At 41.9% G+C, this 12,177-nt stretch overlaps 1 protein-coding gene across 9 annotated transcripts in view; it reads right to left on the reverse strand.

Moving 5' to 3' along the window:
* The window catches only part of RGS7 (regulator of G protein signaling 7), a 194,995-nt gene that overhangs the window by 54,858 nt on the left and 127,960 nt on the right, over positions 1-12,177 (reverse strand). For all 9 annotated transcript variants that reach the window (XM_064158619.1, XM_064158621.1, XM_064158622.1 and 6 more), the window contains one exon: positions 1,497-1,561. In XM_064158619.1, coding sequence (XP_064014689.1) covers positions 1,497-1,561 — 65 coding nt within the window. The remainder of the gene's footprint in view (positions 1-1,496; positions 1,562-12,177) is intronic.

Below are 12,177 nucleotides of genomic sequence, written 5' to 3' on the forward strand. Positions count from 1 at the left end.
ACATTCACGTTCTGAAAGTATCTGATACTGAAAGATAACAGCAGTACATTCCATACTTTACAACCTCTGTGACAAGGTCCTTCAGCCATCTACAAAACCAATTTGCATTAAGCAACCTATCGATTCAAGTTAAAATACAACAATAATAATAAGCTATCAATATTTTGGTAAAATAAGACTCTTCCAAGACCTGTTCTGCTATTACCATTTTGTTTTAAATGCAGACTATAGCTCTTCAACACTATACAGGAAATGTCTATGCCCTACAGCCTACTAATAACAGGAAAAAGATTTGTAGCATTTTAGCAAAAGTGATGCTGGGAGAGCTCCATTGTTGGTAATAGAGCTTTTCCCATCTCCCTTCAGATTAAAAGGCAGCTGTGTGCAGTCTGTTAACATGGAGAAGGCTGAAGTTCTTACCTTGCTCCAAAAAAATCCCGGTTACCTTCAAGCACTGCTTTTTCTGAGAGTTTGTAAACTTCCTAACACAATTGTTCCTTTAACTGTATTTCTGTGCATTGCAAATGTACCTCTATCAGACACTTACTGAAAGCAAAGACTGCAGAGAGGGAAGCGGAGACTTGCTAGAGATCTTGTAAATATCAGTAAAGGCTCTCATGGATCTGATACTGGAAGTGAATTTTCTAAGGCATGTAAGTATAAAATTATGCGTACCCTACAGTGCAGTACTCTGAGGAGCAAGCTTGTACCAGAAGAAGCAATAGTGTGTCAGCATGGTGCTGCATCTGGAGTATTCTGCATGTTGAGAGGCCTGGCTCACTACCCTGCTATCATGTCACAGTAGCACAGCTGGGCAGCTTTCAGTGCAGAGGCAGGGCTGTTCATGAATTTCATGTTGACATTTTCATGAAAAATTCAGGGGCTTTCAAAGGAATAGGGATGGAATTCAAGACATCTCTCTCCTTAGTGAGTGCCATCCTCATCAGCTAATCAAACTTCCTCTTTTTCTGGCTTCTCCTGTCCCAGTTTATCTTACCTTGCCTGGGGCACAGAACACCTCCCAGTCAGTAGGAAGTGCCTCTAAATTGACCATCTTTGCTTATTGTATAACTGATGGGACAAGGGCTGAAGCACCAGCATCACTTTAAAGAATGACATTTCTATTTCTACAGCTACCAAGTACTTTTACAAACATCACCAGTGATCCTTGATTCAAACTTTACGTGGCGTAGCTTACAATTGTTTCCAAACAGTCATGGTGTATCTGGGATCTGCAAACTGTTATTTCTGATCTTGGCATAGTGATCTGAACAGGGTAAGATTAGAGATGGACCATAAATCTCCTTTTTCCCCCCCCAGTAAGCATTCAGCAGTCTCTTCAACAGCATTTATGTCTCCTGCACAATGTCAGACCTACATGCTGGCTGAAGTGGCTAACAAATGTTCGCTTATTACATCTATAGTTCTCATGCTTAACATTATTTCACATGCTCATTAGGCCCAGCAGAGAAATTCACATTTCCCCAAGTACTTACAGCTTCATAGTCTGCTAACTCTAGCCTTGCTTTGTTTTGCATTGTCCGCTTGCACAGGTAGACAGCTGGAACAGAATAAAACAACACAAAATCTGCTGCTATCTGACAAAGGTGGCAGAGTAGAAATCTAGAGGCTTCATCCCATTTCACTAGCTTTTGAAAATGATTCCTCTCTCTATTCCAGGAAGTTTTAAATAAAGGACCATGCTAAAACAATGGGTCAGATGCAGAGATTCATTAAATAATTATAAAATCTTCTTTATGCAGCAGATATCTTATGGAAAATGCATGAGACAGTCGGGGTGAGGTTAATGGCCAAGGAACTAGCACATTGGCAAAAGCATTTTTTAAGCTATGAGTGTTTAACTCAATGTGTGTGAGTTTTATCAGGAGTTGCAGGTATAGTGGTCAAGTAGGTTCCTATTGATATGTATATATGGGTTTGATTATTTTATATTTAGAAATCACAGACTTGCAGCATAAGATTGCAGATAAAATTCAAGCCGTACAAAGACTAGTCCACTACAAACACTATTCAAAACAAAAAATGAGACCAAAAGATTCAAAAGCATAACACATATTACATATCATGAAAAAAAAATATTCTCTCATTTATTTTCTAGATCCAAACTTTCTGTCTTCACTTCATTCACACAGAGCAGAATCTTAACTAATAAAATGGGATTCTGACAGCCAAATGCTGAAAGGACAGAGAGATGAAAATGAAACTCAAGACTATATAAACAGCAGTGTTTGCACCATGTTGCTTGATTATGAATTCTTTACACATTCCACCATCCTTGAATGAAGTGCATTTCCAACAGACTTTATTTAGCAAGATACCTCACATCAACTGAATACTGTACAGCTTCCCCCCACCAGTAAGATGACTGCAGCACAATTCCTTATTGTGCAACCAGTGCAGTGGTAAGAGAACACTGAGAATAGAGATGTTCTTTGTCATTCTATGATTTAGATCCCTTTACAATTAAGCATTTTACTCTTTCACTTCAAAATTGGATATGCAATTGAACAAGGGGAAAAAAAAACAACAAAAAACCCTAAACACTTTGAAATATTAGGAATAAATTAGGAATAAAACACATATTAGGAATAAACCACATATTTTATAGAAATGTGAAAACCAAGAATTCCAGAGATTAAATTTTGTCTAGTCCAACCATCTGAACAGAGAGGCAAATCAAGCTTCCTCTTCTCTGCACTTGATGAAGCCCTTGTAAACCATATTCTTACCATCCCCATACAGTCACCTTTAGTTAGGTCAGCATTTTCTTGAGTCTCATTGTGGATATATGTGGAGATTAGCACCACTTGCTACCTCCAACAAAAATCATTGCTGCCAAGGTGGTGACTGACCATTCATCTTTTGTCAGGGTAAGTTTCAACAGAACTGCATCTTCAGATGACAGAGTTCTCAACACTGGCAATACAATTTTCAAGTCACCAGGAGCAGAAGAGAGGAATTAACCTGCCACAGTATTAACCTAACATTACGTTTAAGAAAACTCTTGTCTCCAGTTTGTGACTGCACTGCAGTGTTGTTCCTGCTCCAACTCCAAACATTCCATATACAAACATTTGGTTATCATAGAATCAGAGAATCAACCAGGTTGGAAGAGACCTCCAAGATCATCCAGGCCAACCTATCCCCTAGCCCTGTCCAATCAACCAGACCATGGCACTAAGTGCCTCATCCAGGCTTTGCTTGAACACCTCCAGGGATGGTGACTCCACCACCTCCCTGGGCAGCCCATTCCAATGCCAATTACTCTTTCTGGCAACAACTTCCTCCTAACATCCAGCCTAGACCTCCCCTGGCACAACTTGAGACTGTGTCCCCTTGTTCTATTGCTGGTTGCCTGGCAGAAGAGACCAACCCCCACCTGGCTACAGCCTCCCTTTAGGTAGTCATAGACAGCAATGAGGTGCCCCCCCGAGCCTCCTCTTCTCCAGGCTAAACACCCCCAGCTCCCTCAGCCTCTCCTCATAGGGTTTGTGTTTCAGGCCTTTCACCAGCTTCATCGCCCTTCCCTGGACACATTCCAGCACCTCATGATGAGCATACTCCAACCAAGAGACAAAAAAATCATGGCCAATCTCAGACCTTCTTTATATGGAATTTTCAGATACCCTCCTCTTCAGGGCCCTAAAGGCTGTAATATCTGTGGCTTGATTTTTACATCTCCCAATGTGAATAAGGCAGAACATGCCCAAGAAAGAATTAGCTCTTTGGAAAATACAACATATACACTAGGGCAGAAAAAAATAGTTCCGAAGGACATTTCTACACTTTGACTCAATTTACTGCCATTGCAATGTGCTAAAAGTTGCTCCTTATTATCAAAATGCATGTTTGGGGATCTATTTAAGAGCTACTTAATAGTCACAGAAAAGACTGGCAGTAGCTCTGGAATTTGAGCTTACCAATTCACTCTCTTATTATTATATTGTACCTTGTAACAAAACTCACTAGCACATTGGAAGACAAGAAGAACATCAAAATCACTCTCATTTTCAGCCAGAAATTTCAAAGACACAGAGAAGTTAGATCTCGTTCTTCTCCCTTTCACAGCAATGAGATCAGAAATATGTATTTGCAAGTGCCACACCTTGTATGAAGCAACTGCATGCATCCAGCAGCCTCATCCTGAGCATCTGGTTGCTAGTTTCTCTCTCAAAGCAAAGTCATAAGCCCATAGCATTTCAGAGAAAGACTGTCTGCTTTTATAACTGTATGAGTTGTCCATGTTTTTACAGCTTCATACAGAAGTACAAGCTGTAAGAAGGGTCTCCAACTAAAAGCTCCTCTATTTTTCTATATAGTTCTCTATTTATCCCCCAAACGTCCTGGTAAGAGCCATCAGCACAACATGGAGCTGTAATTGCCCTGAACAGGGCATGCAGGGTCTCCACTGAGCCACCCTGCATCCTGGAGCTGAGTTTAAGCTCAGCTATTTCTCCTTGAGCTACATTGTAGATATGTCCCCAGCCAGCTCTATAATTGACTAGGCTGAGTCTGTTTTCTAGCTTGACCTTGTACCTTTCTGGTCACTTGAGATTCTCAGTGAAAGTTTTTTTGCCTGCATTGTTGCCTTCCTCAGGTCTTGCTTACCTCCCCTTGCAGAGCTGCCCTCTCTTGCCACCCCCCGACAAGGGCGCAGAAAAACACTTCACGTACTGATGAACTATAGGCAAGGAACAGGGTCTGATTAATAACCTCAATTTGCTAAATATGGACTGCCACATACTCTTATTTTTAGAGCCAGTGCATTCTGATGGATTTTGCAATCAACATAATTGCCTACACAAAAGTGAATTATCTTTTAGACGCTAGAGCTCACGCTCTGGATGTGACTGACTATCATCAGAAAACAGTTTTGACAATAAGTGTAAAGACATTATTAATATGCAGTATTTCATCATGAAAGGGGGTCAGTGATGTTTATAAATGAGAATTTGAACCACAAATCAGTACTAAAGCACACTTTGGTATCTGTGCAGTATGTACAAACTACTTGCTTTGGGAAATTTTGTCAAGCATTCACAAAAAGTGGGCAGTGTTCTCTAGCAATAGTTGCATGAAGAGGGTGTCTGGGGTTTTGTTTCTGATCTTGACTGTTGACTTGTACTTGGAAGCTCCTAAGAAACCTCTATAGATATTTTTTTTCTTTAAATAAGATCATAGTTATAATGCCAGTTTAATTCCTGAATCATGAAACTGAACTGAGTATATATTATATTACACACATCTTCTGGAAATAAATAAACACATACATAAATAAATAGAAGATTACACTCAAAAAAAAAAAAACCACCCAGAAGATTCTTGGAAATAGAAGGTTTTAGAAATAGAAGATTTCACCCAAAAGTTGAACTGCGGAATTTGTCTGTTCATAGGATCATAGGATGTTAGGAGTTGGAAGGGACCCAAAGAGATCATCCAGCCCAACCCTCCTGCCAGAGCAGGACAATACTATCAAACACAGATCACAAAGGAACACAACCAGACAGGCCCTGAAAGTCTCCAGAAAAGGAGACCCCACGACATCCCTGGGGAGCCTGTTCCAGTGCTCTGTGACCCTTACAGTAAAGAAGTTCCCCCTTGTATTGAGGTGGAACCTCTTTTGCTGCAACTTAACACCCACTGCTCCTTGTCCTATCCCAGGGAGCAAGTGAGCAGAGCCTGTCCTCGCCTCCTGGTAGCCTTCAGATACTTACAAACATTTATCATATCCCCTCTAAGTCTTCTCTTCTCCAGACTAAAAAAACCCAGGACCCACAGCCTCTCCTCATAAGCCATGCCATCCTGTCCCCTAATCATCCTCATAGCCCTCCACTGGACCCTCTCCAGCAGTTCCCTGTCCCTCTTAATCTAGGGAGCCCAAAACTGAACACAGTATTCAAGATGAGGTCTCACCAGGGCAGAGAAGAGGGGGAGGAGAACCTCCCTTGTTCTGCTGGACACACTCCTCCTAATACACCCCAGGATCCCATTGGCCTTCTTGGCCACAGGGGCACATTGCTGTGCCATGGGTAAGTTGTTACGCATCAGGACCCCCAAGTCCCTCTCCACAGGGCTGCTTTCCAGCAGATCACCTCCCAGCCTGTACTGGTGCAGTTTGTTATTCCTCCCCAGGTGCAGGACTCTGCACTTGTCCTTGTTGAACCTCATCTGGTTCCTCTGTACCCAGGTCTCCAGTCAGTCCAGGTCTCTCTGGATGACTCCTGTTGATAAAGAGGGATTAAATCTTCCCTCTCACCGCACAAGAGCTGCAGCTCTATTTAATGCAAGTGCAACTGGGCTTTTGAAGGCCAAGCATAATTCCACCTACACATCCACCACCATCTACACAAACTTAAACTCCTTACATAAGTGTCCCCATGCCAATGGTGTTACAGCTTGATTCAGCCCCAGATGGTGGGCGTAACTTTTGGTGAACACTCATTATCTCCGCTGAAGCCAGATTAAATTCACATGCTCTGTGAGTAAAAATTCTGGTTTCAGAGTCAGTGTGCACATGCCTAGTCACTATTTAAACAGTAAAGGAAAAAGAAAGCACTCCAAGGTCTAAGGGTTTCATGGCACCCTGTTGGCAAACAGTTCTCCCTTCATATGCCACTGCCTGCGTCAAACGGAGAATTGCAGGACAAATGGCATGGAACACAACTGTGGGATGGAGAAATTAGTTAAGCATTGGGATTTCTAGGGATATCTATACCATCTTTAGGCCACCTATAGTTTTACTCAATAACTATTTTAATTTTTTTTAAATTATATTTAGTGGACAAATGGGTCCTCCAATCTACCAAGGAGCTTCACTCTCTCATAAATTACAATAACATTAAGTTAGATGGAAGATCATGAAAGACAACATGTATTAAATTGCCATATGGTCAAAAATGTGACTTCTGAAACACTTCTCCCTTTCCCTATTTTTTATACTCTGATCACACTCTTTCTGTAGTATTTAAGGAATGCAATTTGATTATAAATTTAGATGGGTAGAGGACTTTTTTACACAAACCATGAGCAAAAAAGAGATCAAATTTCAAACTACCAGGGAGCTCAAGAGTAAAAGAGAGGCAAATTAATCTTCAAAATGCAGAAGTTCAAAATGCAAGCAGCACTACAGGCTGGGGACAGTACGGCTGGAGACCAGCCAGGAAGAAAGGGATCTGGGGGTACTGGTAGATAGTAGACTGAGAAGGAGCTAGCAGTGTGTCCAGGTGGCCAAGAGAGCCAGTGGCATCCTGGCCTGCATCAGGAACAGTGTGGCTAGTAGGATAAGGGAAGTTATTCTTCCTCTGTACTCAGCACTGCTCAGGCCACACCTTGAGTGCTGTGTCCAGTTCTGGGCCACTCAATTCAAGAGAGATGTTGAGGTGCTGGAATGTGTCCAGAGAAGGGCAACAAACCCAATGAGAGGCTTGGAACACAGCCCAGTGAGGAGAGGCTGAGGGAGCTGGGGTTGTTCAGCCTGGAGAAGAGGAGGCTCAGGGCAGACCTCATTGCTGTCTACAACTACCTGAAGGGAGACTGTAGCCAGGTGGGGGTTGGTCTCTTCTCCCAGGCAACCAGCAACAGAACAAGGGGACACAGTCTCAAGTTGTGCCAGGGGAGGTCTAGGCTGGATTTAGGAGGAAGTTCTTGGCAGAGAGAGTGATTGGCATTAGAATGGGCTGCCCAGGGAGGTGGTGGAGTCACTGTCCCTGGAGGTGTTCAAGCAAAGGCTGGATGAGGCACTTAGTGCCATGGTCTAGTTGTCTGGATAGGGCTGGGTGCTAGGTTGGAGTGAATGATCTTGGAGGTCTCTTCTAACCTGGTTGATTCTATGATTCTATGAATGAGTACTCGCCTGACAAAATGCTATCAGTGGCAAGACAGTGCATGAGTGCAGAAAAAACCCACAACATTTATGTTCCCTTCAAGGTGGCAATTTGAAAGCAATTCTGAGAATTATAAGAATCTTTATTTCTATTTATAAGGGACATACAGACATAATATCAGTGCTTTTAAAATAATGCAGCAGAAAACATGTACTTGGGGCATACATGTGCATACAAATGCATTCACCAAACACATTTTCCATGCTCCACCTATTATAAAAATAAATTACACATCCGTGCAAAGAAAAATTCAAGTCAGCAGAATACTCTGGAGTGGGAGCTGGCAGGAAAGCATTTTCAGGACATGACTCCTGCTTACAGAGCCTTTGCTCTGGTGGCTTGTCAATGTCAGAATCAGCAAGGATCAGAACATAATTCAGGACGTGCCTGTTCAAGTGAGAATTTCTCGTCATCATTTATATGAGATAGCTCCTAATGAATGCACTATGTAGCTCTGCAGAGAAATATAATGGGATATGAATTCAGAGTGCAAAAAATCTTGAAGGTCACCTCTTCCCTCTCTTTGTTGAAGCAAGTCTCTCCTAAAGCTGATTTGATTCGGGTCTGCCCTGACTGAAGTTTATACAAAGCAAGCACTGGCTTCGGCCACCTTTTCTTGAAGGACTATTCTTGTTGATAGACTGTACCCCTCAGTCCTCTTGTCAAGATCTTACTCAATATACTCTGTATATGTAGTTTCTTGAAGTAAAGACACTTAAGGAGCTACAACCAAGCTAGTACACTATTTGAGTCTGGTGGAAAGAACCTGTTTCTTACTACACCCAGAAATCCAGCTAATTCTGAGACAAGTCCTTAAAGGAGGCATTGATATTAGGGACCTCAGAGGACTGCTGATGTACTCTGATTGGCAATAGCTCTTGAAATCAATGGGAACTGGGAACTAGGTATCAAGACCAAAGATTACAGAACTGCAGAGGTCTCCAGAAGCTGTTTACACTACATTGATAAAACTCTCCTGATTCTCATGGTATAAATTGTAACCACACCAAACAACAAAACAAAATCTGTCAATTTATGTCAGAGAAAATGCTGCTCTGCTAGCAGTTATGCCCTAAGTGACTGATGCATATTTATGGATTGATTTCCAGATCTGCTGAGCACATGCAATGTTCAAGTAAGCAACAGAGTTTAATATTTCTCAAGCAAAAAGTGCTTCCTAAAATGCTGTTGCTAAGGGAATCCTGCCTGAGCATTTGGGCAAAGAAAGCATATTATGCACCCTCTTCACAGTTCTCCTTCTAGCCAGTAACTCCACAGGAAAAAAAGGTGTATCAAGAAGAATGAGAGAAAATTCCTGAGCTAATCAATTTTTATAGGGGGGATTTGAAGCAAGGTACATAGAATAAGTAGGCAACAAACTTTAGAGAGAGAAATAGAAGAAAATTTTCAACATGTGAAAAATAGGATACATGACTTCAATTGGTTTTTGTGAACTTAGCATGAGTGCAGGTTGAGCAGAAGAGAGGCAGATAAGACAGGTGCAATGGCTCATTGAAAACAGAGCAGCCGAGGCGGAACAGAGAGGGGTCTCTGTCATTCTGCTCTTAAGTGACAAGAAGATATCATTAGCAAAGATGATTTGTACCGACTGATTTGTTAGCAGATTATCCAGAAAATGTTAAAAGGACAGACTTCTGCTTTTTGAGACCTGGACAGGCTGGAGAGGTGGGCATAAGCCAACCTCATGGGGTTCAACAAGACCAAGTGCAAGGTGCTGCATCTGAGCTGAGGCAATCTCAAGCACAAATACAGGCTGAGAGAGCAGCCCTGAGGAGAAGGACTTGGGGGTGCTGGTGGTGGAGAAGTTCAGCATGAGCCAGCAGTGTGCACTTGCAGCCTAGAAGGCCAACCAGATCCTGGGCTGCATCAGGAGAAGTGTGGCCAGCAGGACAAGGGAGGTGAATCTCCCCCTCTACTCTGCTCTGTTGAGACTCCACCTGGACTACTGCATCCAGTTCTGGAGCCCCTATTACAAGAGGGATGTGGACATTCTGGAGCGTGTCCAGAGAAGGGCCACTGGGATGATCAGAGGGCTGGAGCAGCTCTCCTGTGAGGACAGACTGAAAGAGTTGGGGCTGTTCAGGCTGAAGAAGAGAAGGCTCCGAAGTGACCTTCTTGTGGCCTTCTGGCATCTGAAAGGGGCCTACAAAAAAGCTGGGGAAGGACTTTTCAGGATATCAGGGAGTGACAGGACTAGGGGGAGGGGAGCAAAGCTGGAGATGGGTAGGTTCAGGCTGGACGTGAGGAGGAAGTTGTTGAGCATGAGAGTGGTGAGAGCCTGGAATGGGTTGCCCAGGGAGGTGGTTGAGGCTCCATCCCTGGAGGTGTTTAAGGCCAGGCTAGATGAGGCTCTGGGCAGCCTGCTCTAGGGTAGGGTGTCCCTGCCCATGGTATGGGGTTGGAACTAGATGATCCTTGTGGTCCTTTCCAACCTGGACTGATTCTATGATTCTAAAAAATACTGAAGTGCAACAGGCATGAGAATCATAGAATCAACCAGGTTGGAAGAGACCTCCAAGATCATCCAGTCCAACCCAGCATCCAGCCCTATCCAATCAACTAGACCATGGCACTATGAATGAATACTGAATAACAATTTCATATGCAGCATTACAGTTTCCCTTTGTGAGATAAAATGGACTTAACAAGTCCTCATATTTAATTAATCCTTAGTCATATGAAGTGGTTTTAATCTGCCAGACAAAAATTCTGCCAGTTACAGAATTACATCTGAACCAAGGAAATCATGATTACAGGTAGGTTGCATGCACTGCCATTACTTGTGTTAATTTCCAGAGCCAGTTTTCTGAACTGAGACCAAATGCTTATTATTGTGCATACTTCATGAATAAAATCCCACTGGAAACCAAGGGATTCTACATAAAACAACATGTCCCACATGGGTGGACTCCAAGACATATGGCATAAAATGTGTGTCTTCAACAGATGGAACATAAGAACCTGCCTCTTGAAAAAAATATCTGCAATTTAAGGCATCATTCTTAAGGTCTCTTACAGCATAATTTTCAACCAAAAAAAAAAAGGGGAGGGAGATTTTCAGCATGTATTGAAAATGAACACTTTCTTAGTAACTTCAGAATGAGGTCAATATTCTGATAGCTAAAACCAAAACCAAAGGCCACACAATTCCACTTTGACATAAAATAAATTATAATGCAAGCACTTTTTTCCCACCAAGACACAGCACTATAGCTTTATCATGTGGTCTCTTGTCATTTTACAAGACTGCTTTCATCTCTTTTCAAAGACATTTTTGTAACTGAAAATATTTTAGAGAAGGTTATTCAGATTGTTCCTGAGTTAGCTCTGGTATTAAACTAGCTCACTGAGTATCTCATCTCATTTAATTTCTAGTTTAATTATTTTCCTGGCAGCGTGCTACATTCTGGGCAGTAGCCCAGCTATGGGTGAGTAATGGTAAATGCTTGGGAGTAATTTTTTTTAATTAAAACAAAATTGTAGTGTGTTTTCAAAGACTTGTACAATTAGGTCAATGCCAAAGAAAGTGGTCTGCTTTGTTGATAACTTGGATAAAGGAAGATTAGAGAGAAAAGTCTAAATCTTGCTGGCCTTGAGGAACTCCTAATGCCTGCCACAGTCATTAATTTTAGGAGGTGCAATTTAATGGTTATTCAGAACTAGCCTATGAAAATAGAAGTACTGCACAGCACTGTAATACATGACAAGTATGAAATGCATTTGTGTATCTGTAATAACATAAATTTCATTTCTTACACTTAACAGAAAGTAACAAAATTACCATGAAAACCTGCAGAACATCTTTGGAGTGTATTTGAGGTGGAATTTACCCTTTAGCATCCTCCAGCTGATTCAGTTCTGCTTTTTGATTTTTGTGTATTCCCAAAGGCTATTGTATACAACAGTTCTGTGATCTTTTTTTGTGCCATCTGTATTCAGTTCTTCCCTTATCTGCCTTCTCTTTACATTCATAGAAAGGTATGGGAAAAAAATCATAGAATCATAGAATCAACCAGGTTGGAAGAGACCTCCAAGATCATCCAGTCCAACCTAGCACCCAGCCCTATCCAATCAAGGGCTAAGACCATGGCACTAAGTGCCTTACCCAGTCTTTTATTAAACAACTCAGGAAAATGCTAATTTCTGGGAGTGGAAAGATATTAACCTAAGAGTCTCAGCTTGAAATTGCTTTATTTAGCAGTGCGTTTGAAATGAAACTGCGTTTGGTGTGGAAAGGAAGAAAACATCTATT

This window comes from Pogoniulus pusillus, chromosome 18 (genome assembly GCF_015220805.1).
Source record: "Pogoniulus pusillus isolate bPogPus1 chromosome 18, bPogPus1.pri, whole genome shotgun sequence".
Lineage (NCBI taxonomy): Eukaryota > Metazoa > Chordata > Aves > Piciformes > Lybiidae > Pogoniulus > Pogoniulus pusillus.